Raw genomic sequence first — 26,895 nt, forward strand, 5'->3', positions numbered from 1 at the left:
ATATGACTTTGAAATTAAAAGTAATTTTGAATTTTGAAACTGTTTTAATTTGTTTTAAATAAGAATTTGAAGATATATTTTGACATGCTGATTTCTGTTTTGGGTGTTGAGATTTGTTTTTCTTAAATTTTTCATCCGTTTGAAAACAGAATGTTCTAATTCCAAGTGCCATTATGCTACTTCAGCTTTGGCAGTTGTAATCAAATATTTAAGTAAACAAAGTTGTGCAGTTACTTGTTAAGTCCTTTTGTCAGCTTACAGTGAGAAATGAAATACTGTCCATTTCCAATCTGTCTTTGCTGGATATGTGCAAAGCACATGGGATGAGAACATTGCACAGACCTTTTTTTGTTAAATTTAGAAGTGTATTTTTTAATGCATGCTCTTTGTAAAATTACTTTTACTTAATCTCTCTGGGATATGTACTTTTACAAGTGGTCATCCCTGTGGGGTAGTTGTCTGGGATGTAACTTTCTGATACTGTTTGGTTTTGATCCCTTGTGTTGAAGGATGGTGTGTGGTCTGTCTTCTCAGGGAAGGGAAAACTCTGTATGAGTGCTGAGTAACATCACTGTTTCGTCATGTAGGCTTTTATTTTTTTAACACATTAGAGATATTTTATAGTTAGAAAATGGAAACATTAAGAAAATTTAAGTATGTTTCTATGAAAAGAGCATTCTCAAGTGGAGTAAAGAGTTTGAAAATACAGGTAGTGATACAACTAAGGAAGTTTGATGGCTGTATGCAGATGCATTGTCATCTTTATATCCAATTTGTGTATTTTAGCTAGTGTCTGCCTATCAAGTTATCCAGCGGGAAAAGAAGAAGCTGCAGGTAAACATTACTTTTCATTCTCTCGTACCTGGATGCTTTTTTGAATATTAAAATGTGTAGTGCCAATACAGATTTAATTTTCAGTGCATTGTGTGTGTGTAACAGAAGATGGTTTCTTAGGTGGGATTTCTAAGGAAGCTAAGCTAAAATTATTTTGTCAAAATAACTGTGAAGTATTATACTCCAGCCTTTTTTTTTTGCATCAGCTGACTTCAGGGGATAGATTGATAGATTGCCAAGCCATAGTTGGCAGTTTATGACAATACAAAAGAGAAACAAATCATTATATCTGTTAATTCTTCAAATTTATTTTCCATTTTAAAATTACATGTAACATACCTGATCTTTATTTTTCGTTTTTTCTTAAGAGCATACTGAGTCAAAGTCAGGATAAAGCACTTCGCAGAATTGGAGAACTGAGAGAGGTAATTTCTTTTATTGATTGCATGTTTACTTTATATCACACCTACATAGGATCTTTTTCTGCCTAGCTTTTGACTTTTTGTTCACGAAATATTTTCTATTACAGAGCAGGGTATTTTACTGCTTTTTTTGTTTTGTTTATATGGGGTTACTCCTCTGGCTTGTTTCCCATTCAGCGGCTTATTGCTATACTCTTAAGACAGAGCAGTGCATCACCAACTGAACTACTTCTCTTGTTCATTGTGAAATAGGCAGACGTGTGTGTGGTTCTTGCAGTATTGTTGGGCCCAGCCATAGATGTCTTTCTGCAATTTGTTGCTCTTTCATTACTGACAAATAGTAATTCAGGCAAACACAAGTGATAGGCACATTTTGTAAAGATTTCAATGACTATTAAAAAATATTCATCTTTATCTCAGTTGTAATACTTACATTGTTTTATGGATTTTGGTATAGTTTGGTTTCAATCATAAAATCAGTTAGGTTATGTTATGACTTGCCTCCTTAGGTTATAGTGAAATTAAAAGAAGAAGTTCTAGTGTATTTGGTATTGATAATAAACACATTGGACTTAAAAAACATGTATATATGATCAGGCAGAACAGACTAAAAAAGCAAGTTCAAAAAAGCCATATTGTCAAACCCTGGTGAAGCACAGTGTGAAGCTGAAACCATTTTATTGCCTCAGGAACCAGTGCAGCGCCAGGCTTGGAGATGGGCATGCAGCGTTCTCTGTGTGTGCTCTTACCTTGCTGGAGAGCTGGGTACCATTCAGCCCAAAGTCACAGGCTTTGTCTATGACTGCATACCTGCTTCTGGTGTGTGCCGTGTCGAGCAGCAGCATTGGCATGGAGGTTGCAGGAGCCATTAGGCCATGGTGAGGTCCCACCATGAGGTTTTTTTTACTGAAGGCAGACTCACTCCAGGCAGTTGGGTGTTTTGCCCACAGACAGGGACCAGGACCTGTCCCCTTCATAATGAGGGATGGTGACTGTGAGCATCTGGCCATATGTGTACTCGAGGCTCAAGTTCACGCACAAGGAGCTATCCCTGTGACTAGTCAGGAAGGCAGTCATTTCAAAGGAGTTCACTGGCAAATCGCTGGGTACTCTTCAGCAATCCAGGGAGTAATTCAGGTAAGCAGGCTGTGAATTGTGTGTGTGACTGGGTTAGCATTTTGGTTCACATCTGTGCTGCCTCTGCCCCAGCAGCTGAGAACAGTGGGTCAGTGCTGGGCATACCGTGCTCATCCGTTCTGTAGCCTGTGCCTGGGCTGTCACCATGTCCTAAGCTAAACTGTCAGTGCATAGGAGGGAAAAAACCACAGCGTTACTGTCAGAAGTAGCTTGCCAATGTTGTGTCTTTTCCAGGTCACTACAATGTCAAATGAAAAAGCTCATTCTGTGTTAGGTCCATATCTGCATGCTCCTGTCGGATTAGTTTTCCAGTTTATTGCTACTCGTTAAAGTCAGGAAGGCATATGTGGAACAGAGTTAAATCTTTGGCATATGACAAAGGGTTGGACATGTGCATTTTATTTTTCACTTCTGTCGTAGTCTTTGTGGTTCATATATGTAGATAAGTTATACATATATTTCTGATTTATTTATATACATTTGTATATATAAATTTCGTGTAAAATTTAATTTCATTCTTACCAATCTTGTAGATTTAAAGATTCCTTCAAATCTAACACTGAAATTCTTTTTCATTAATTGATACACTTCAAAAAGTGTTTTTCTGATCCTTTGGAAGCCCAGGTGTTGCAGCATTAGGTAAAACAGGCAATGAAGGAAAAATTACAAATAAAATGGTAAGTTTCCATTGTGGAAGCTAAAATGGTCCAAGGTAGTTCATTCATTGATGTAGTAATTTGTTATCAAAAATTAATTTTAAAAATCCTTTTCTTCATCATACAGTCCATTTTCCCCATAAATATGTTGAATCAGGCAGGTTTCTTCAAAGAGGGCCACGTAAGAGTAAACTAATCTTCCTTTGAGGCTAAATTGACAGCGTGATATAGTCCCTAGAAAACAATGTGGTTTTGCTTACTTGGTTTTTTCCTGTTTGGAGTAATTCCTCAAAACCAGTCTTCAAGCAGTCTTCAGTGTTCTCTTTCTCAGAACATGATCAGAAGGGACTTTGAGATCCAAAGAGAACCATTTCTGTGTTGGTTTCAATAAATCTGTTTGACACTTGTTCTCACACTGACCTGCTTTGCTTTGTTTGGAAGGAATTGCTTCTAAAGCTCAGAAGCACAAGGCAGAAGTGTGATCAGTAATTGCTGAGAACATGAGGCAATGCAGTGTTAAGAAGTGGGTATAGTTGGAAAGAAAGGAATGGTTTTTGCAGTGATGCTTTCCCTCAATGTCCTGTCTGTGCATGACTGGGCAGGCTCAGCTCATACAGCTGTGGTGTTCAAAGCTGGTATCAGCCTCGTCTGTGGCAGGTCATTCACTGTTGGAGGTAAGGGATAGACAGCGAGAGAGCATAAAATCAAGATTTAGAGTTGAAGGAGAGCAACGCAGGAAGCATCCAGTGCTCTGTTTTGTCTCATTTGCTTTTTCATCCTTTTGTTCTCTATCTATCATCCTCTGTCTTTGCCATGTTTGTGGGTGGTGATTGCTTTTATACAAGGGATCGTTGTGGAGTAACAGTCATAGAAGCATTCTCTCCCTAGGGTAAAACATTGGGAAGATTATATGAATGAAATAAAAATATAAATAAAAAAGATAAAAAAGTTTTTGAAAATATTTGCAGTGCATGCGTGATATGTGTGTGGTTCTGGTTCTCTCAATAAACAGATGTGAATTAATTTAAGTACATTTATTTTCTATTTGAATTATAATTATTTAAAGAAATTTAAATGTTTAAACTTTAAAAGTACAGGAAGTAACTAGAAGAAACCTCCTTCAGGAAATATAAGACTGTGTAGATCCTACTAATGCATTTAGGCAATATCTACAGCTATGAAAGAGATATTTTAGATATTGTTTCATAATACTTTGATAAGTCTTTTGAGTTCACATTTCAGTATTCATTTGTGGTGTGTTTGTATTACCAGGAGCTCCAGATGGATCAACAAGCTAAGAAACATCTCCAAGAGGAATTTGATGCTTCCTTAGAAGAAAAGGATCAACTTATTAGTGTACTGCAAACTCAGGTAAGATAATTTACCCAGCAGATGTTGTTTAAAACTGCTCTTCTTACTTTTTCTCTTTTGCTATATATTTCCTATAATGTATATCCATGTTTTATTATAATTGTTCTGAAGTTGTAAAGCTTCTTGTGAATTTAGGATTGTCTAGAAATTAAATGTGTCTTTGTGGTAGAGGATACCTTTGTAAACATCTCAATCATGTTAACTGTGATTGACTGATTTGCACTTAAATACCTTTGTGATGTTTTTGTTATGAAGACATCAACATTAGATGTCTGACCTAAAATTGCTTTTGTAAAATTAATGTGTTTTGCTTAATTGTTCTTCGTTTCTCTACCCATAGTCATTCTATTTTTGTTAATTGGAAGTGTAATTCTGACTTTTAAGAAATAGTAAAAAATTTCAGACAGATTTTTTCTTTTTCTATTTACTAATATCAAAATTAATTTAACTTTTTCTTGTTTTGAAGATTAAAAAATTATCTGCTTAGAATCCTTTGATTTTTTTAAGAAAAAGTACATTTTGTTTAGGTGTCGTTGCTGAAACAGAGATTACAGAATGGTCAGATAGGCACTGAATTGCCTGATCAAAATGTCCAGTCAGAACCACAAGTTCGAAGTCTAATAAAAGAAGTCAGTGCAGAAAATATTGTGGAACCAGGAAGCAATGGTAGGTATTGTGGCTTTTTCAAAAGACTTTACATTTTGGGGAGTAAACCAGCTGTTATTTATGATGGAGTAACAATATTTAGGGCTGGCCATGTCATAGTAAGGTTATATTATCTAGAAGAAGATTGTTTAGGAAACAATGTGGCAGCTAGAGGACAGGATAACCCTTTTAAGAAACTAGATTTTCATAAGAATTCAGATCTGGTATGTCTTTCCTTTGTCAATATTGATAATAACATTTAAATTGTTGTTTTGTTGGTAGGTGTTCTTACTATCTCCATTTAATACAATTAAGGGATTCTGTCGCCCATAAGTGAGGACCTATCCCTGGAGTTTAGAGAGCAGATTAGTTGCCAGTCTCAGTCTTTTGTTTGTGAGCTTGGGGTTTTTTTCTCTTGTTTTATCAGAAAAAAAGTAAAAGCAAAGATCAATTTTGATATTCCTGCTGTTGAATAACCTAACTGTTCCTCACTTAAGGAGGTTGTTTAAATTAATGGGATTCTCAGTGCTGTGTATATTTGATTACTGAGCAAGGGACATTATAATGTTGATATATAATAAAAGTGTCTTTCATTGGTACCCTTCATAAAAGGCAGGGTTAAGACAGAGGCAAACATGCATCTTGAAGTCATACTTGTTCAGCATCTGCTATGGTTTTTGTGTGTAGGGATGATATGGAGTGTTAGGTGAGAGATGTTATCTAGTGCCATGGTTTTTGTATTGCTTAGTCAATAATGAAAAATCGTGTTTCAAGATGTTTTCTGTGTATGAGTCTGCTTCTGGACTATAGTGTGCCAGGCATCTACCAAAGCAGCTCTCTCACTCTCCTCCACAGCTGGACAGAGGACAGAAAATTTAAAGAATTTAAATTCATGAGTTGAGATAAAGCCTGGGAGAGATCACTCACTGTCAGGGCCAAAACAGGCTCGAATTAGAGATACGAAGTGAATTTATTACTAATAACATCAGAGCAGGATAATGAGGAGTAAAATAAAACCTTAACGACACCTTTGCCGCACCTCTCTCTGCTTCCTAGCTCTACGTCCTTCCCCACTGGGGCAGGGAGACAGGGAATGAGGGTTATGGTCAGTTCATCACCCGTGGTTTCTCCTGCTACACAGGGAGTAGTTCTGCTGCTCCACCATGGGGTCCCTCCCGCAGGAGACACTTCTCCATGAACTTCTCCTGTGTGAGTCCATCTCACAAGCAGCAACTCTGCCATGTGAGCCCATCCCACAGGCAACAGTCCTCCCCCAACTGCTGCAGCATGCGTCACTCTTCCATGGGGTGCAGTCCTTTAAAGACAGGCCGCTCCAGGGTGGGCCCTTCTCTCCACGGGCCTCCCACAGGGTCATATTCTCCTCTCAGGCATCCTGCTCTGGCATGGGCTCTGGCATGGGCTCCTCCACGAACTGTGGGTGGATCTCTGCATCCCCTTGGTCCCCCATGAACCGCAGGGGCACAGCTGCTTCACCATGATCTTCACCACAGGCGGCAGGGTAATCTCAGCTCTGGTGCCTGGAGCACCTCCCTCCACTCCTTTGCAACAGACCTTCGTGTCTGCAGAGTTGTTCCCCTCACATATTCTTACTCTGCTCTTTTTTGGCTGCAATTATAGCTGCGCAATAACATGTTTTTTCTTTCTTCTTAAATTTGTTATCCCAGAAGCATTACCCCCATTTCTAATTGGCCCAGCCCTGACCAGTGGCACGTACGTCTTTGGAGTTTTGCCAGGGGTTGGCTCTTCAGGACACGAAGAAAGCTGCTGGCAGCTCCTTGCAGAAGCCACCCCTGCTGCTCCCCTCCCACTACTGAAGCTTGGCCATGCAAATCCAGTACAATGCCAAATACTGTTGCAGCCTTCAGGGCATCAGAGCAGAAGCACACAGTAAAATACTATCAAATGTGCTAGTTATACAGAGTGATTCAAACTGAAAGGGAGTATGTTTAAATTATAGACATTAGAAAAAAGTCTTTATTGTGAGGGTGGTGAGGCACTGAAACAGGTTGCCCAGAGAAGTTGTGGCTCCCCCATCCCTGGAAACGTTAAAGGCCAGGCTGGATGGAGCTGTGAGCAACTTGTTCTAGTGTGAGGTGTCCTGGCCTATGGCAGAGGTTGGAACTAGATGATCTTTAAGGTCCCTTCCAACCCAAACCATTCTATGATTCTATGAGTACAACTCAGAAAGATGCTAAGTATAACCTTTATCCTACTGAATACAGTATTGCCAGCCTGGATATTTTAGAACTAATGTCATACCCAGCCTTGGGAAAACAATAATCTGTGTGTGTGGCACTTGAGAAGTGTGGTTTGCTTTGCTTCACATTTTTTCCTACTTGTGCATATTCTGTTAGTAGCAGCAGGCAGGTTTATAAAAATCATGACAACTTTTTAATTACATAAAAAACCTTGTTGATTAATAGCTTGGTTTTGAAGCTGATAAAGTAACTGGGGTTTTGTAGCTAATTTGTTGTGAAAGACTATGTTTACTATTCTGTGTATGTGTAGCGTGTGTCTGGCACTTACTGTAGGTACTAGGAGGTTTTGCAGACTTCACACTTTCTTTAGAGACCTATGAGTCCACTGCATTGTGACTGATGAATGTTGATCTGCATTTTGGAAACGGTGTGCATATGATAATATTGGTATGTTGTCTTATAGAGGGTAACGAAGACTCTGTTAAAACACTGGAAACTCTTAATCAGAGGGTGAAGCGCCAAGAGAACTTGATACAACGTTGTAAGGAGACTATTCAGTCACATAAGGAGTGCTGTGCCCAATTAACCAATGAGAAAGAGGCACTTCAAGAACAGTTAGAAGAGAGGCTTCAAGAACTGGAGAAAATGAAGGTATGGAAAATGCTCTTAGCTTTATGGGTAACTGTGAAAATATGGTAAGAACTCCAGTATTTCCAAAGTTTATTAATAGGGCAGACCATTAGACAAACTGTCCCTGTACTCTTTTGGAGATAAAGGTGCAAAACCCACCTGGAATTAATACACTGAGCAATTATTCTAGAGTGGTGAAGTAGCGTATGAAACCTTACTGTACAAATAACCATCAGAATGGTATCAGAAATAAGTAGTTGTGGGAAACTGGGATGAGAAAAAGACGGTCTTAGCACAGAAGACAGAAGGTAAAGTGAGAAAAGTGGAGCAGAGCTAAAACTTTAAGACATAGTGAACGAGGCATTAATTATATAAATTAACAGAAAAAAAAGAAAGGCAGAGCAGTGGAGATCACTATATGGTGAACACAAGTGCAATCCCAAAGCTAGTAAATTAATACTTTGCTCAATTTTCCTTTTAAGGCCATTAATGCTGAGTGTGGAGCATAAGTAAGGTGGCTAATAGTAATAATAGTAATGAAACCTGAAAATGTGCTAAGTATAGCTGTACTTAACTTTAGGTACAGAGATCAGATTCCCATCTCTGTCTTCATCTCTGAGCACTTAGCCTGGTTTGGAAAAGCTCTGAAAGACTTGAGTACTTTAAGGACATTTTCTAGAACAAGGCTAGTAACAATCATTTGTGTTGCATTGCTGAGATCCTCTTGTAAGCCAAGATGCACGTAACAGAGCAGAAATCTTAGACAGATTTCTTGTTTTACTTTAGCAACTCAGACCTTCATGTGTGGAGGGTCTAACAAAGCCTTCAGATCTCTGAATTGCTACAGAAGCCATAAGGCAGCCTACCTCTGGGAGATACAAAAATAATTTAAAACTGCCCACTTCAGTTTCCCTGGATTGTGTTCTGTGTTCTTCCTCCAAGGCATAGTACAGGGTAAGAGCCAAAGCTAAGCTGTTTGTCAACCAACTTGTGGTTGGGATCTTTTTTTAGGACCTTCACATGGCTGAGAAGACTAAACTGATTACGCAGCTACGTGATGCAAAGAATTTGATTGAACAGCTAGAACAAGACAAGGTAAACTGACACTTTACCGTGCCATAAATCAAGTCTCTCCTGATGGGAGAGAATTTGCTGAAAGTCCTTGCAAGGAGTTTCAAAGATAAACCGAGACTTTTTCTTTAGTTTCAATGCTTCCAGATAGTTGTTTATTAAGTCTTATCAGAGGAACAGAGCCTCTAGTGTGACCCAGGTACAGCATAGAAGGAGGAAAAGTAGGAGTGAGACTAATTACCAAGATTTGCACAGCCTTTTAAAGATATTTTAACCAATAGTTACTAAAAACGTACATTATTTTCACTTTCTTACCAATTATTCAGTAACAGTATTAGGAACTGCAGAATTTTCTATCCAATCATTCCAAACCACTTTTACTGCAGAATATGGAGTAGTAGAAGAAGGAGAAGAAGGTTTAGAGAACAACAACAATCCTCCATTTTGATATTTTTTACTCTTATCTATTTACTACAAAGAGAAGCCTAAAACCTCTAAAATTTTCACCCTGTGACAATCTTACATAGTAGTCTATCACCTAATTCACACCACTGTATTTTCTAGTTGTTGTCTGACTGTAGGTAATTTTTCCCAAGGTTTGAAGCTAAAACAGTGTTGTTCAGGGGGGTAAAAACCCCTAAAAAACAGGCAGAGAAATATTCTCAGCACTCTGGGTTCCTACAGTAAACGAAGCTGTAGGTTTTGAGGAAGATTGTTTAAAACACAAAATATCTGTCTTCTTGGTATTAGAAGCTGGTTTTAGTGGTCTGATGGTTTGGTCTATGTTTTAATAAACAAATAATTTAAGCTGCTTGAGAATTTAATTGTATATATACCATAATGTGTAAGTCTGTTAGGCTATACTTAATACTGCAACATGATATTATTTAGGATGAAGCAGATATATTGAATACACTACTTGATGCCAACTCTAAAACGAACAAAAAAGCTCCAAACACAAATGAAGATGAGATACATTTAAATTAATTTAAAAATAACCAGTGAAGTAACTGTACTTTCAATAGAAAATGAAGAGTTTCTCAGTTTTTAGCTCCTTAAAAGTTTTTTTCATCACGGTCTTGGTACCTGGAGTAACTTGTGGTGGTGTCATAAGCGACATGACTAACATTGTATGGCGTATTCTCAAAGGAGAAGTACACGCTCTACAATGCTTTTAGTTTGGGTTTGTTTACAGAATACATTTCAAAGGAGAGTGTCTGTAGTAGAAGGAGGAAGTTTTTGGATGGTCCATGGTTGCTGGAGTTCTTTTCACCACTAGATAAATTCTGGATACTCTTAAAAATAATCCCTATTCTTATCTTCTTTTTGTTAGCATTTTCTGTTTTCTGACATAGAAAAATCCCATGATCTCTCATCTTCTAGTAGCAGACTACAGTTTATTCCTGACAAGGATTGTGCCCTGGTTTGAAATTGTTTCAGGTATATGTCTTATTTATTTGCTAGCCTTTTATCACAAGAAGCTTTTCCATAGGGCATGGTAATTGCGGAGACAAAGCGACAAATGCATGAAACATTGGAAATGAAGGAGGAGGAGGTAGCCCAACTGCGTGCTCGAATCAAACAAATAACTACAAAAGGCGAGGAATTAAAAGAACAGAAAGAAAAATCTGAAAGAGCTGGTAAGAAAATACATAGATTATTGGCTTTCACATTTATGTATCAGAAAGCTTGTGTGGTCTTTTCCAACAGTTGTTGTTTGGAATAGATATTAAGAAATGCTCTTTTTTCTATTCTACATATCACCCGTGCTACCATCATTACTAACTTCACTTCTGGACAGCAGAGTTTAGGGGTGGTTTTGACTGATTTTTCTGCTACCAATAAAACTGGAGTTAGGAAGGAAACTTCTGAAAGACAACTGTACTTCCCTGTTTGTAGGACAAAAGATTGATGGAGTCTTCTTCTGGTCTAACTTAAGAAGAGAAACTTGCAACTACCTATAAATTGTCATTCTAATGCCCCAAGTAATTCTCACAGAAAACAAAGCAATGAGTGTATAAGAGTTTGTGAAGAAGTAAAAATGTTATAACCATAATAAGCATTTTATTTCAATAATTTTAATGGAAGCATTTCTGATTTAAGTGAAATCAGAAGCAGTGATGATTCCTTTTGCTTCAGGCTTGTAACAAGAGGAACATTTATGTAACTGTTACATGATGTAGTTTGCTTTTTATGGAAATTAGATAACATTATATGTGCTTGCAGTTCTCCTTTTGCTTGAAATGAAGTTAAATCATTGTTTTTTAAACAGTGAAATTGTTTTGTACTACATCAAAATTCTTTTAGAATAATTTAATTTGTTCTCATTGGCATATAAAGAAGCTTTTGGCAGAAGCTCAGGTGTTACTTTGAATAAAATATTACACATATTTTCTTTCTCTAAAAAGCAATGAGAAGTTCAAACATTACAGTTCATAGTGGTTTATTTTAAATCTATGTAGATTTAGATTAGAACTTGCAATTTTAAAGATTAATTTGGATAGATCATTCTGCTGTAATGCAGAAAAGCAGCTAGAACATCCATCTTGTGGAAGTAACAAACATTTTGATTAGGTGCCTTCCTCTCCTACCCTTTCAAGGTTGCACGTTTGCACTTAAGTTCTGGAAATTCATGCTTCAGAAGTCAGTCAGTCCTGCTAAAGTAATATTTTGTTTGGTACTGGGGAGACAGGAAGCTCTTCATGATTAAGAAAAGAACCTGAGGAATCTTCTAGTACTTCTGTAGATATGAAGTTATTGTCCTAGTGGTTTACAATACTGTTTTTTGAGGCAACAGAAACAATTATGAATTATTATTGTAGTATGTATAATGTAATGTGTAATGTAGTAATGTAGTAAGCACACACTGCTTAATACAGTAATTTCTTCCAGTTTGCCTAGCCAGAAGCTGAAATGAGGTTAGAGATGATTCTGTAGAAAACTTTTTGTTGTAAAAACTTTTTGTTGTAATGAGAAGTAATTTAATTTGAATGAGTAATGTGTTGAGTACACTACACTTTTCTAGGGAGAGATTTGTGTGTTAAATGTGCTCTTTTTTAAACAAAACTTTTAAGTACTTTTGTTGACTTTACAGTGCATAAATATCAACTTTACCTTTGCATTTATTATAGTCTTTTAAGCATGCATATATATGTGTGTTGGAACCCTTGGGAAATTAGTTAACACTGCTTTTAAGACAGAATTGTAAGGTGACCTGTATTAGATTTTTCTATTACATCCTTGGCTTAATACATTCCAAAAATGTTGTAATCTGCAATGTTAGTGTGGTTCAATACAGGTGAACTAAATTATTTGAGAAAACCGCCTTTCATACTGGGAAAGCCTGAAATTGCTTTTTAGGCCACAACCTTTGAGTTGTAATGGTTTTATGAATTGGGCAATTTCATGTATTTTAGGTCAACATTTAAAGTTCTGGTTTTTGGATAGTTAATGTGAGGTGACTTTCACAGAACCGCAGAATGGGTAAGGTTGGAAGGGACCACAGTGTGTCATCTGGTCCAACCTCCCTGCTCTACTTGGATCATCACAGACCACATGTCACAGAACTGCATCTACACTGTTAAATTCTAGACATCTTTTTCTGTATCATGGTTTGGTGAAGAATTTATTTCATGTAATGGAGTAGAAATGTTAATTTCATTTATGTTATAGCAAAATAAGGATAAGCATAATACACTTGAAATTTACTTTTGTAGTGCTGCTCAGAGACTAAAAAGTGGTATAGTTTTCCATGTCATCTTGCCTACTTGCCTACTACATCTCTGGCATTTTTCTTTGTAAATCAGGACTTTAGTGAATTGCTCCAGTGTTTGATTTAATGTGAGTGCACTTTTGTGTAATGAAATAGTGAAAACGTATGTATGCTTATTTTTTGTTGTGTTGTGTAAACTGTAACTTGGTCTCCCAGTTGAAGTTCTTTTTTTTTTGTAGTTAGAGGTACATTATGTTGAAATCTCACAGAGCATCTTGTTTTTGTGCATCCACACGTGCCAATAAGTGAATCATGGTGCCTTTCCCAAGCCTTGTATGAACAGGACTGGGGTAAGGGCTCTGGTTTTTTTACATCATACATTGGGTACTTGAACTGGGTTCTAAAAAGTAAATTCTGTGCTTCTCAGGCACTTCTACTTGAGGTAACTGCAACACAGGGTTTTTTTACTTGAGCAAAGATCTTTTTAGTATTTGTAAATTTCCAGGTAAACTTAAGTTTGTTTCTCCTGAGATTACCTAGCATAAGTACTTTATGACTTCCCAGGATGCGGAATACTGATTTATTTATAATCTAAGAGTAAAGTCTCTAGAAATCAAATCCTATTTGTAGGTAGCGTTTCTTTTGCAAGCTTAATTAACATATGCTTTGCACCTTTCTTCAGTGAGAGAAAAGGCTTGGACTGTGCATTTAAAATCCTGCCTAGATGCACAAATCAGCTATAGGAAATGATTTCAACCTTTTTTTTTTAAACCTTTTTTTTTTTTAATTTGGACACGATGCCTGCTCTCAGCCCTCAGAAACTGAACGTGTAATCCCCTCCTTTGCCAGCCGGTTTAGAAAGCTGGTTTGCTTCCTTCACAATTTTTAGCACTAGGAGGCACTGTAGGCGAAGAGAAAAGGTGTGCAGCGCTGGCAGAGGAAGTGAGAAGTCTTTGCAGCGCACCTGGGTGTCACTCTGGCTGGGAGGGGCAAGGTGAAGGGAACCGAGATTGGTACTTTGGAGTGGCGTAGGTAAAGTAGTCAACTCTCCAGCACACGTTTTATAAAAACCAGGTTTGGAAACCTTGCACTTCTTAAACTCTGCTCAGACTCATGTTTTGGGATTTACATACTGTGAAAAACGAGGTCCACTCTCCTGTGAGAATTTAAAGGGTTTAATATAAAGACAATAAGAGACACATTAAATAAAGCAAGGGGATAACGGCCGGGTGCCTTGGCGCTCTGCCAAGAGCACACCTGATGCTCGAGGATAGTCCTTTTTATACCATTTTTACTGTCTGTTCTTTATGCATATTCAAACTTTTCCAGGAGCTGTTCTGCATGGCCAGTCCTTGATTCTGTCTTTTTAGAGCATGCGTATTCTTCTGCCTTGTGGTTTTATTTCTTTTGGTTCTTGAGCTTGGGCTCGCTAGGTAAGAGTTGATAGTTGAGTGGGCCTCTTAATTCTCCAGACAGTCAGGGCTGATTGCAGCTTTGGGCCTCTTTGGCCCCCCGGGCAGAGCGGTGATAGCGGCTCTCGGACCCTCCTGGCTACCGCCCCCACCCCCCCCCCCCCCCCCCCGGGGTTCTCTGGGTGGAGCAGCCTTTGGGCCCTTTTGTTCCCTGGACAAAGTGTTGATCAGCAGCTTTTCAGGCCTCATCCTCTGTTGCTTGGAGGTTATCTTACTTGCTCACACTTGCTAATATTCTTGCTATAAAGAAAGAAAACTACATCCACACAGCAAAAGCATTTCTAACATTATATAATATCTACCTTAATACTTGCGAGAAGCCAATATTACAGTATATGTTTATAACACATACTGCACAGGAGAGTTTCCAGTTTGTCTGTCTTTGTCACATGAATGGGGTTTTGCAAGACTCACCTGAGACTCTGTTGGTGTACTTGTTTTTATTTCTGATTTGCTAATGTGCCTTTGTAAGACTTCATTCAGCCAATACTTGGTTGAAAGACCTTCCCTGAACAAAGTTATCCAAGCTGGAGAAGAGTGCAGAGGCAGTGCCTTTACTCTCTGCATTCAGAATAGGTATATTTAAATAAAAACATGGACTTTATTTCATGCTTTTATACATGGTAGAATTAAAATCCCTCACAGATTAAAAATAAAAGTGATAATAGAGACCACATTCTGTCTGCTTAATGATAGTTTAGCCCTCTGCTGGTTTGAAACTTGGTTGTGTCCAGCTACCCTAGAATTAACTACTTTGAATGAAAATACTTTGTTTTGCTTAAGGGCTAAATGTGCCTGAGATGCATATAATTTAACTTTTAGAGGGCTAAGTGTGTTTCTGTGAAGTATTGCTTCTTTGTGCTTTCATACCCTCTTTGGCTTTTTAACCATCAGCTTTTGTCTGTTTTTTGTGATGGCATCCTGCTTGTGGTCATGGTGATGCAGCTTTTGTACTGCATGTTGCTCAGCAATTCCGTATCAGTAGTCAATTCTTGTGTGAACCTGGATCTTCTCTTTGACTGATCTGCGGGCTATGGCAAATGTATTCTCTTTCCTTTTGCAGAAGTAACATGTTTCTCAAAGAAAATAAAAGTACATGATGCTCAGAACAAGAACCAGAAAATGTGTATGGAAAAGTTTAATAACTTAATGTTCTACTTGCAGACTTTAATTTCAACCTGTACTTTGCAAAGGTCCATAGGGTGGGGGTTTTTTTGGTTCGATTTTTTTGTTTGCTTGTTCAGGTTTTTTTGTTTGTTTGTTTGTTTTTTGTTTTGGAAAAAGATATCTATGATGCTGTAATCCTGAAGGACTTGGCCAGATTTACTTGGTCTGCTTTTGTTAGGACTGAGAGGAGCATCAGGGAAGTCACTAACATTCTCCAAACACAGTTCTGCAGGCTGTATTCATAATCAAGTTGTACCCAGTGTGGCAAGGGGGCAGAACTTGAGTCCTGCAGAATGCAGGTGGCAAATGCTTTGATAGGCATGTGAAGAACTGTGCAAAATAAGGAGCTATAAGCCTTGTGGATGTTTGTATTATATATTAGACTATTTTCCTATTTAAAGTAATCTTGAGTGCTCTTAATTTTTTTAGTAGTTTTAGCATTTAAGCAGAGCCAGGAGTGGAAAAGTGGATACAGTGGTGTGCTTTGATATCGCCAGAGTCGATAACAGCCCCATTTTGCCTTAAAGCATGATTGTTGCTGTGAGTAGTCAGAAAAAGGCTTCTTCAGAAAACAGAAGAAAATTCTGTAAAAGGTCAGAATTTGGGCGAATCCAGTTTTATGAAAATAAGTTACTTGAAAACATATTTGCAGCATTGCCTCAAAAGTATAGACTGTGGTTAAAATCTTCAGTTTTTAATGTTATTAAAAGATGTGGAATGGAAATTGTTACTCACTTCTCAAACACATGCCTGAATGCTATTAAAGATAATTTCAAAAAAGCAAAGATTTCAATAGCTGCTGTGAATGCCTACTAACTAATGATGAATCAAAAAAACTGGAGATGTGTATGTCTATTATGATTTTCTTTTGGGGACAGAATTTATTGCAAGAAAACCTAGCATAACACTTCAAAAATTATTTTGTTCTGTTTCCTTGCAAAATAGAATCCAAGTAGTCCAGGGCATAGTAGAATAATATACTTTTAGGGGGTTGTGCTCTGATAAATTACAGTCTTGATATTGGCACTGTGATTTTGCATTTTACAGAGGTGTTTTGCCAAAATTCTGTTATGCAAAGTATTAACCATATAGTAGAGTGTTCTGAGACGGAATTTTTCTAATATGCAGCAGGGCTTTTCCACATTCATGATTCATTCAGGAAACGAGATTTCCCTAATAGTGATTGAACTCTAGTCTTGTGTAATTCTATATAGATTCTGATGTCAGTTGTAGTGAGTTTTAGGGGTATTGAATAAATAAACGAGCTCACAATATTGGAATTTATTTGCTTTCTTTTTACATCTAAATTATCATCTGTGAAGTGAATAAAGCATGTTAGAATACTTCTCCTTAGCATGAGATGAAACTATGGAGTTATTGCTTCTATTTTGTAAATTAAAATGTGTTTCAGTGGATTTGTGAATCCTATGCAAGAATAAATAAATTTCAACACTGCAGCTTGAGTGTTCTTTTGAAACAACTTATAGCTATTCAAGTTTTCTGGGAGCATATCTTAACTTTTAATATTTTTTTTATTTTTACATTTTATTTGTGACATTAGACGCGCAGGACAGTTTTCTTAACACTCAAAAACTACATTGGTATTTAAATCTAAGTAGTGAGATAATGAAATTAGCAAAGCCATCATCTCTGTGGACTCCATGAAACACAGTTTGAAGAAACGATTCTCTAGGTTTTACAGTTTGAAATTACTCTTAGGTAAATAAAGTGCCTGGTATACATTGGTGTTCTATTCAGGAGAAACTTTTCATGACCCACTAATAACTGACTTGCATAGTAGTCATTCTTGGTTTATGTTTCTGTCTGCTTGTTTTAGTGTGAATTGCCTTTCCTTTGTGCAGCTGTTTTTCAATTCTTCAAAGTTATTCAGCACGTATAGGCAGAAGAGGAGTGTTAATAGTTCATTCATTAATATGGTTTATGCATTTTATAGTGATTTTAGGCAAACAAATTAAGCTACAGGATGTATTGGAAAAAATTCACATCTATTTGTCAGTTCTCTTTCCTTTCTAGATAATAAACATGTGAATGCTTGATGGATTCCTAAGTTCGTTCTTGTTATTTGTGAAATTCTATCAAAATACATAGATATTTCTCAATTATTATATACTTTTTTTTTCTTGGCAGCTTTTGAAGAGCTTGAGAAGGCTCTAAGTATTGCCCAAAAGACAGAGGAAGCCCGGAAAAAACTGCAGACAGAAATGGATGAAAAAATTAAAGCAGTAGAAAAGGCAAGTGAAGAAGAGAGAGTAAATCTTCAGTGGGAATTAACCAGAGTGAAACAAGAGGTGGTAGAGATTATGAAGGTAAAAACTTTATTACGGTTAAGCTATAGTTGTAAAATACATCAGTATGGCAGAACTCTGTTATAAAGCTTTTGCTATTTAATAAAATCTATAAAAATATTTTCTGTGATGAAAGATTTACTTAATGCAAAATAGAAAACTCCTAATAGATTTTTTTCCTCCAGCAATTTAAATCAGTTCATTAGTGGCATGTAAAAATAAATAATATTACTGCTTGCTTCACAGTATTTAATAAAATTATTTATTAAAACTATACTTGAGACTTTAAGCAGAGTCAAGAAGAAGAGATTAATGGCAGGAAGCTCACACATCTCCACCAGGATCTTGGGTTTTAATCACTTTTAGTTTTTAATCATTATCCTAGCTGAGTATGTGTAAATGTTTAAGAACTTGTTGCCATATTGTTTGCTGGTTAAAAGTTTCTATAATTTGCTTCACCTGGTGTATTCAGGTAGGAATTGCTGGACTACTTCACATGCTTTGCAAAGCTGTAAATTTGAACACCCTTAAGTTACAGTTTTTGTGTTGACATTTATAATGGTATTTATTTTTCTAAGAGAACACACTGATGCTTTAAGGGGATGACTGACATGCTTTACATTATTCTTAAATAAAGCACGGATGTAGGTTGTACATAACTGTCGACATAGAGTATCACCACTTGACTTTCTGGCTCACGAAATAAGAATACTGGGAAAGCTACAAAAAAGTTCATTTTCCAATGTATTATCATGTTTGAACTGAAAACACTAAGTTGCCTTGGTAGAAGAATCTTTAGAAAATGTGGTGTTTCCTCTAGTAAAACTATGAAAGACTTGAGAAAGAAGATGGATAACTTCAAGCTTGAAAATAAGAACTGTTAGGGCTTAATATTAAGCACTCCAAGTGATCATTACTTATTCAAAGGGAGAGAAGAGATGGTTCCAGTTTCTTCTCTCTGTTGCACTGCTTTCTTACTAAGAAAAAATACAAAGTGTTAGTTAATATTTTGAAATATTAAGTCAGTTTTTTCTGACTTTAATTCACAGAAGTCTTCAGAAGAACAAGTTGCTGAACTAGAAAAAATCCATCAAAAAGAGCTGGCTACCAAAGATCAGGAGCTGAATGAGAGATTACAGGCTCAAGAAAAGGTGTTCCAGGAGAAGATGAAGGCAGCTCTTGTATGTAAACCTAAAATGCATAGAAGGACTTTAAGTGTGTGTTGGGATTAGCGGTCTTGGGTTAACACTGTTCCACAGTGAGAGTCCTTCTGTGCTCAGAGATAGGAGTGCTCTCCAAAAGTCAAATACCTCAGAGACTTCAGCAACATGAAAAGAAAGTAGCTGCAATGATCCAGACTGAATAATGATAACTTATCACTATCAATGCTCAGTAACAACTGTATCTTGTGGAAACTATTTGTTTTTTTGAAATTGTTTTTTAATACCTTCCTATGGATCATTGGCAATCAGCCCCAGCAACTAGAATAAAAGAAGTAGAAAAAATTAGGCTGTTTTAAAAGTGTTCGTATAGTTATGTCTGGTTGTGTTGTGTTATGTGAATGGGGTTAACTATTCATAGTGTTTGACCTCAGAAAAAGAATTTTATTCAAAATCAGACTGGGAAGAATTCTTGGAATTCTTTGCGCTTTTTCATGAACTGTAATCCACTATAGATAATCATGTAATTTTGCCTAAATAATGGATATATATGTAACATATGTGTATATATTGTCTATATTTATCTGTTTCAAATAATCAATTGGTTTTTGTGCCCCTCTGTGACGGATAGTGACTAGGACTGAGGGTCTTGGACAGTCCTGTCCCGACTATATTTTTCTACCTGTTTTGCAGGTTATTTCCTTAATTATAAGAAACAGAAGCTTAAAAATATATTAGCAGTGGAATCAAGGGAGAACAGAATTTATTCCTCTAAGATGTTATTTTCAATTAATAATGGTAAACAAACGAAAATGGAAGGCTTGATTGCATTACGTTTCTCATGCAAAGACAAATGCTTTCCAAAAAAAAAAAAAGGAAGTGATTTATTACAATTGTGTTTTCACAGATCAAATACAAACTCCATGTGTTTTTGTGTAGAAAATAAAGATAAATAGTGTATGACTCCTGTTAACTCACTTTAAAATACCCTATAATAATGTTCTTGAAAGTGGGATGATTATATTTGTAGTTTATTGTTTAGTTGTACTTCTTCATGCAGGAAAAAAATCAGAGCAAGTGCTTAAAAGCCCTTCAAGAGCAAGAGCAGCAACAAACCCTAGCCTTAGAAGAATTAGAGCTGCAGAAGAAAGCCATACAGTCTGAGTGTGACAAGAAAGTTCAGAAGATGCATCAAGAAGTAGAGACTTGTAGAACTGTGAGTAAAGATTTCAAAAGACTTAAGCATTTACAAGTTGTCCTTTAGGTATGTGTTTAGCTGTGGCAAGTTTACAAATGGTGATTTCTTGTGATTGGGTCTTGTGGGATTAAAGTGACAAAAGTTTAGTGTATTGCCATGCTATTCTGCAGCCCCTAGTTTTTTATAAGATTAGGTGGCAAAATATAGAAATACATTCACTTTATAGCATGGTGTGGGGTATGAATTTGTATCCATCTACTTAATTTTTAGGTATGTTATACAGAGGGGTTAAATTTCAGGCTGTTTAATTTCTGGGTACTGCTACCTTACAAATGCTTATAAGGATACTTTAGTAAGTGCTACAAATGAGTGTTTGAGATTGCTTAAAAAAATCAGCAGCAAGGGTATCAGTAAAAGCTAGATTTAATATTAAGTGAGAGCACAACAAAATTCGTTGGCAAGATTCACTCTACTACTTACAGAACAGTAAGGAAAAACAAGGAACAGCAAAACCAAACAAAATCCAGGCAATCAAACAGAAATGAACCAAGAACTGTCTAGGGTGTGTGGGGCTATGTGTGTGTGTGTGTGTTTAGGTGCATGTAACAAAAAGACAGTGAGGGCAAAGATAAAAGGGAATACAGCCTAAAAGTTTAACAGCACTCAAACTTAAGAGTATTTTAACTTAAATTATGCCTTAAACCTAACAATTTAATAAAGAAGTAGCACTACCTTATACCTAACTCAGTTTACAACTTAACCTTAACAATTTAGCAGAGGAATAACATTTAACAGCATTTAACCTAACCTGTAAGTTAAACTTAGCAACTTAGCAAAGAACAACACTTAGCAGCATTCCACTTAAGTTGTGACTTAACCTTACTTACAGGTCTAGCTTACTTACATATCTAAGATACTTAAACATCTAAGAAAGCAGCATTTCTCCCAGCTTTGCTATAGCATATGTGCACGTGCATGCACACAGACATAAAGAGTTAGTGCAAGCAAGGTACCTGTGAAAAACTCCCCTGGAAGGTAAGTGAAATACTTACCTCAGATGCCTTTGCATCCCCCCAGTGGATGAAGGGTTGAGTATCAAGGAGTGAATTGGTCCAGGATTTGCCGTTGTTTGTTGATCCTCCGAGTACAAAAAACTTGAGCGTTCACTAGCTCTGAGAGGTGTCCCACTCAGTGGGAGATTGCTCGTCACAGCTTGCTGCAGTCCAGGAGAGCTCAAAGGGTCTCATTTTGGACCGCTGTTTACAGGGTCGCTAGAGAGTGGGCTTTAGTCATAACAATGTTCCATCCTGGCCACAGTTTGGTTTGGCACTTTCTTTGAAAGTGTGAGAGCAGGTATGTTATGCCATTCAGGCAAGAAAAGTAGTTTCCAGTGCTATTCATAAGGAAAACACGAGCTTATTAGCAGCAGTTTCTGGGAGTAGACAGTGTTTCTGATAAGCTTGGGAAGAGCTGAGTCCAGGTGCTGTTTTTTCAAGGCTGAGGCCTAATGAGCATTTCTCAGATCTCAGTGTGGCCTGAAAAGGAGGGAGGAATGCACCACCCAGTAAGCAAAAAGATTTGCTTAAATTTTTGAAGTGTCCTTTGCTTTGTGTAATGAGTAACATTGTATTATCTGCTAAGGCAAGTTTGTACATTATTCCACCACTCCCAGATATTAGTTTGGAATTTTTGCCCATAGAAGCATCAAAGCTTTTCAGCAGCATTTCCATGGGAGGTAGAATTATTGATAAATCAGTAAGCAGGTACAAAACTTCATAATACTATTCCTAAATTCCCTATATCTTTCATCCTGTATGTTGGTACTTTACTTTAGGAAGAAAATGTGAACATATCTCTCATAAATATCACGACTTACTTTATTTGAATTAGTTACATTATTTTCAAGTTTTTGTGTTTATTTCCACTGCAGTGAAATAGAAAGTTTTTTACTAAATAACTAACTCTCCATAATGGAAGCAAAGGTGAGAACAAACCAGATGAATAAAAGGCTTATAGAAGAAGTTGACATTCACTAAAAATAATGGAATAAGTGACCTGTAGTTATGTGAACCTGGTAAGATTTTTTAAAAATTAATCAAATTGTTGCCTTTTGAATATTCATATTCTTTTAAAACTTTATTCTAACAGAGGATTCTTGAACTGGAAAGCTCTCTTGCAAAGTATTCGCAAGATGACAGAAAGCAGTCAGAGGAATTAAGTATTCTCATAGAGTCTGAAAAAAACCAGCACAGTAAGGAAATCAGTGATATGGTTGAAAAACACAATAAAGAACTGGAGAATGTGAAACAGCAGCAAGAAAAGCTTTGGACAGAAAAACTTGAAATTTTAAAGCAACAACAAATAACTGAAATAGAAAAAATAAGAGAAAAGCAACAACAAGAGATACATACCATTTTGAAAGAGAAAGAAACAGTTTTCTGTGCACATATAGAAGAGATGAATGAAAAAACTTTAGAAAAACTTGACGTGAAACAAACAGAATTAGAAGCACTGTCTTCTGAGCTATCAGAAGCACTAAAAGTTCGTCATGATTTAGAACAAGAGCTCTCAGAATTGAATAGTAAAGTGTGTGAAGCAAAGCAAGAACTGAAAGGAGAATTGGAAGAAGAGAGGAAACGGCACAGTGAAGTGATTGAAGCAATGTTAAAAGAGCATGAAATGTCTATTCAAGATGTTGAGAAGGTACTCAAAGAGGAACTCAACAAACTCAAGCAGTCACTGGAGGAGAAAGACAGACATTTGGAGGAGTTAAAAGCACGTGAACGGAAACTAAAGGAATCTGCAGAAAGATCTGAAGCTGAACTTGTCCAAGTGTCTGCAAAGCTAGAGGAGCAAAACAGTGAAAATACACAGAAAGTAACCACTCTAACACAACAATATGAATGTCAGCTGAAGGATCTCCAAAGAAAGGCTGATGAGATGAAGAGAAGTCTGACTGAGAAGGAAAATGAAATTGAGCACATGAAGAAGTTACAGAACAAGCAAGTGGAAGGGCTTAAACAGAAACTGTTAGCTGCAGAGGAGAGGATTAGTGCTTTACAAGGAGAGTATGAAAGTAAACTGAAATATCAGGAGAAGAAAGTGGAGAAAATGGAACAGAAATCAAAAGATATGCAGGAAACTTTCAAAAATAAACTTGCTGAGCAGGAAGCTAAACTTAAAAAAGAGCTTGAAAACAAGCAGTTGGAATTCAGTCAGAAAGAGAGTGAATTCAATACTAAAATTTTGGAAATGGCACATGCCAGCTCATCTGGAATCAATGATGCAGTGTCAAAACTGGAATCTAATCAGAAAGAGCAGCTAGACAGTCTTGCTGAGGATTACAGGCAGAAATTGGAAGATGTAATCCAAAGTTGGGAAAAGAAACTTAATCAGCAGATTGAAGAGCTCAGGGAAGAACATGATATGGAGCTGCAAGAGAAAGAGCAGGAAGTTGGAGATCTGAAACAAAAGCTTTTAATTTTCAGTGCTGAAAAGGAGGACTCCAGAACAGAAGTAACCCAACTGAAGGAAGAACAAGTGAGAAGGGAGGCATGCTTGAAGGATTTGCAAGAACAGCTAAGGCAGTCAGTGGCTAAGGTGAATGCTTTGTCAGATAAGGAAAGTGACCTGAAAACACAGTTGAAAAAATTGGAAAGTGAACTTAAACAGTCCCTGAAAGAACAGACAGGACTTCAGGAACAGCTCAGTAAACAGAAAGCAGTTGAAGAGAAGGACAAAGCCGCAATCACTGAGCTGGCTGATACACTAAGAACCCTTGAAGAGAAACTCCAAACTGTGCAATCTTCTCAGTATAAAGATCATGAAAATTATGAGAAAAAAATAGAGGCAATTCGGCTAAAAGAAGCTGAGTTTAAAAGGTTGTCAGGAGTACTTACAACCCAGTTAGATGCTTGGAAGAATGCTGAAGCTTCATTGCATACTAAAGGCAATGAATTAATTGAAAAATGTAATGAAAAAATTGGCATAATAACATGTAAAATTGCAGACTGTGAACACCGAACTGCAAAAGTTAAAGAAGCAATATTAATCAAAACAAGGAAGATAACTGTACTAGAAGCTCAACTTAGAGAAATAACAGAGCATCATTCTGCTGCTACTACTTCTTTGCAAAAGTCAATGCTAGAGCTGCAAGAGAAGGACAATTTAATTATATCCATGAGAGCTGACATTGAAGGACTTGTAACAGAAAAGGAACAATTGCAAAAAGAGGGAGGGCATCAGCAGCAAGCAGCATCAGAGAAAGAAACTTGCATAACACAGCTGAGGAAAGAGTTGTCTGAAAATATCAATGCTGTCACATCAATGAGGAAAGAACTCCAGGAAAAGCAATCTGAAGTGTCTGCTCTCAACAAAACAGTTAATGATCTTAATGTTAGACTTGAAAGCACAGTAAGTTTAACAGAGAAGGAAGCAGCCATATCTCTGCTAAGCAAACAACATCAAGAGGATCGGTTGCAGTTGTTAAATCAAGTAGAAGAGTTATCATCCAGAGTTGAGATGCTGAGTCAAGAAAAAGCATCAGCTCTTGATCAGATAGATCATTGCACAGCCCAGCTGTCAGAGTGGAAGATGAAAGCACAAACCAGGTTTACACAAAATCACGATACTATCAAAGATTTGCAGAGCAAACTCGAATTAAGCAATATTGAAGCCAATAAAAAAGATGAAGAGCTAAATAAACTGAAGGAACAGCTGGCTAAACAAAGCAGGAATCTTGATAGTTTAAAAAGTGAATTGGAACAAAAGCAAAACAGGAGGGAAAAGGAAGAAAGTGAGTTAACTTCAAAGTTAAAAAAACAAGCAGCAAAAATTGCTGAACTAGAAAAAGACATTGCTCAGAAAACTATAGAAAATGATTCCTTGGTGGAGGAACTTAAAAAGTCTAATGAACAAAAAGACACAGAGAAAAAAGAGATAGCTCGGCAACTCCATCAGGCAGAGAAGGTGGCTTTTGAAAAGGAAAATAGATTTAAGAAGGCTGAAGAAAAAGTGCTTAATCTTGAGAAGCAAATAGGTTCACTGAAAGCTGATTTTGAAGCAAAGGAGAAGGAATTTGATCAAATTAAGTCAGTGATACTTAAAAGGAAAGAGGAAGAACTGAAAGAATTAGAAGAGAGACTGAATGCAGAGAACAGCACTAAGCTGGCTGATCTGAAAAAGAAGGCAGAGCAAAAAATAGGTTCTATTAGAAAGCAGTTACTGTCTCAGATGGAAGAAAAGAAACAGCAATTTAAGCAAGATAGAGAGGATCAGTTAAGAGAGCTGGAGCAGAAAGTGCAAGAGAGAGAAGCCAAAATTGAGACCTTAGAAAAAAAAATTAGGTCAACAAGAGATTCCACAGAATTAGAGAAGGAAATGCTAGAAAAAGTAGACAGTGTAAAAGCTGCTGTAGAACAAGAGAAAAATAACTTACTTGAGAATGTCCAACAGACATACAAAGAGAAAATGCAGGTGTTACAGAGGAGCTTAACCGAAAAAGATGCATTATTACAGAAGTATGAGAAGGAACAACGAGAGAGTAATGACTCTCATCTAGAACTGCAAAACAAACAGAAAGAACTCCTTAAAAAACTAGAATGTGTTGAGAAGAGCCATCAGGAAGAGCAGGTTAGGACCAAAAGTCTCAGGAAAGAACTTGAGGAACAAACAAAAAAATATTCATTGTTAGCGGATGAGCATGCTTGTTGTGGTGGTGTTTTAGCAAGCAGTAGGGAAGAACTGAAAGTTAAAGAACAAAAACATCTTGATATGGAGAGTATAATTGGAGATCTCCAGAAAAAAATGCAGGAAAAGGAGGAACTCAGTCAGTCTTTAGAACAGAAGATAAAAGAGTTAGAAAATAATATAGTGAAGAAAAATGAAGTGCATAAGATTGAGATGGAAGATAGGAGTTTAAGATACGAAGAAAAGCTAAAATGTCTACAGCAACAGTTGGATGAAAGAAATTACAGTCTTAAAGCTTTTGAGGAAAATGCTGAAGAAAAGGCTAGGTCTGTTTTGGAGCTGCAGAAGTTGCTAGTTGATATGCAGAACCAGCAGAAGGACTTACAGACTAAACTGGAAGAGACTGAAGGGGAGAAACAGAAACTACGCAAAGAAGTTAATAATCTTCAAAAAGACATACGTACTCTGCGAAAGGAACATCAGCAAGAGCTTGATATAGTAAAGAAGGAGTCATTAGAAGAAATGGAGCAGAAAATCAGGTAAATTCTTTGTTCCTGTTTGTGTTACCAGTTCTGTATTTTATGTCTAGTCACTAAAACCTCAAGAATAGTTTTCTAAAGCTCAGTTTGTAACAAGGAAATAATGACTGATACTTTTCTTTAATTTTTCTAAATAGACTTAGAGAAATAGCAAGAAAAGAGGTTTGAGTTTTGGCAAAGTAATACCATTTCTGATCTGTTTCAGTGATGGTCATTTTCAACATTGTCAAAGCATATAATATGACTCTATTTTTCTCAAACAGGAAACAAAGTTTATTAAAACTTAGTACTGAGAGCTCCATGTTCAGATGGTATCAATAGTTGTTTATATGTACTGCACAAAATGCGGTGTACTGCTCAGCACTCTTAAAAGTTTCTCAAGCAATTCTAAAAATTCTGCTTTTCATGGCACATTCTTTTCCTCCAGTTCTTCAATTTTCTCAACAAAAACTCTGCATCTTTGAAAGGGTTCAGTTCTGGTTTGTTTTTAAATGAAACACCTATGCCTACCTGGTGAATTAGATAGGAGAGGAAGAAAAAGCCTCCCTGAATCTCACAGAATTCTCATAATTCAAAACCATCTCATTTTAAAACAGTTTTGGAGAAATTCCCACATCTCTTGCCTTGCCTGGTGTTTTTGCACACTCTTTAAACGTTACATTTCCTTG

At 36.8% G+C, this 26,895-nt stretch overlaps 1 protein-coding gene across 11 annotated transcripts in view; it reads left to right on the forward strand.

Annotated features, from left to right (window-relative positions):
- GOLGA4 (golgin A4) overlaps positions 1-26,895 on the forward strand; it is a 74,592-nt gene that overhangs the window by 25,604 nt on the left and 22,093 nt on the right. For 9 of the 11 annotated variants that reach the window (XR_014226892.1, XR_014226893.1, XR_014226894.1 and 6 more), the window contains 11 exons: positions 787-834; positions 1,203-1,259; positions 4,322-4,420; positions 4,948-5,086; positions 7,748-7,935; positions 8,926-9,009; positions 10,478-10,625; positions 17,485-17,663; positions 18,692-18,823; positions 19,863-20,018; positions 22,149-26,227. Coding sequence is in view for 2 of the 11 variants with exons in the window: in XM_082292599.1 (XP_082148725.1) it covers positions 787-834; positions 1,203-1,259; positions 4,322-4,420; positions 4,948-5,086; positions 7,748-7,935; positions 8,926-9,009; positions 10,478-10,625; positions 17,485-17,663; positions 18,692-18,823; positions 19,863-20,018; positions 22,149-26,227 (5,309 nt within the window). In the remaining 9 variants the exon portion in view is untranslated. The remainder of the gene's footprint in view (positions 1-786; positions 835-1,202; positions 1,260-4,321; positions 4,421-4,947; positions 5,087-7,747; positions 7,936-8,925; positions 9,010-10,477; positions 10,626-17,484; positions 17,664-18,691; positions 18,824-19,862; positions 20,019-22,148; positions 26,228-26,895) is intronic. The other 2 variants (XR_014226896.1, XR_014226898.1) reach the window with 2 other exon arrangements.

This window comes from Coloeus monedula (genome assembly GCF_965178545.1).
Source record: "Coloeus monedula genome assembly, chromosome: 1".
Lineage (NCBI taxonomy): Eukaryota > Metazoa > Chordata > Aves > Passeriformes > Corvidae > Coloeus > Coloeus monedula.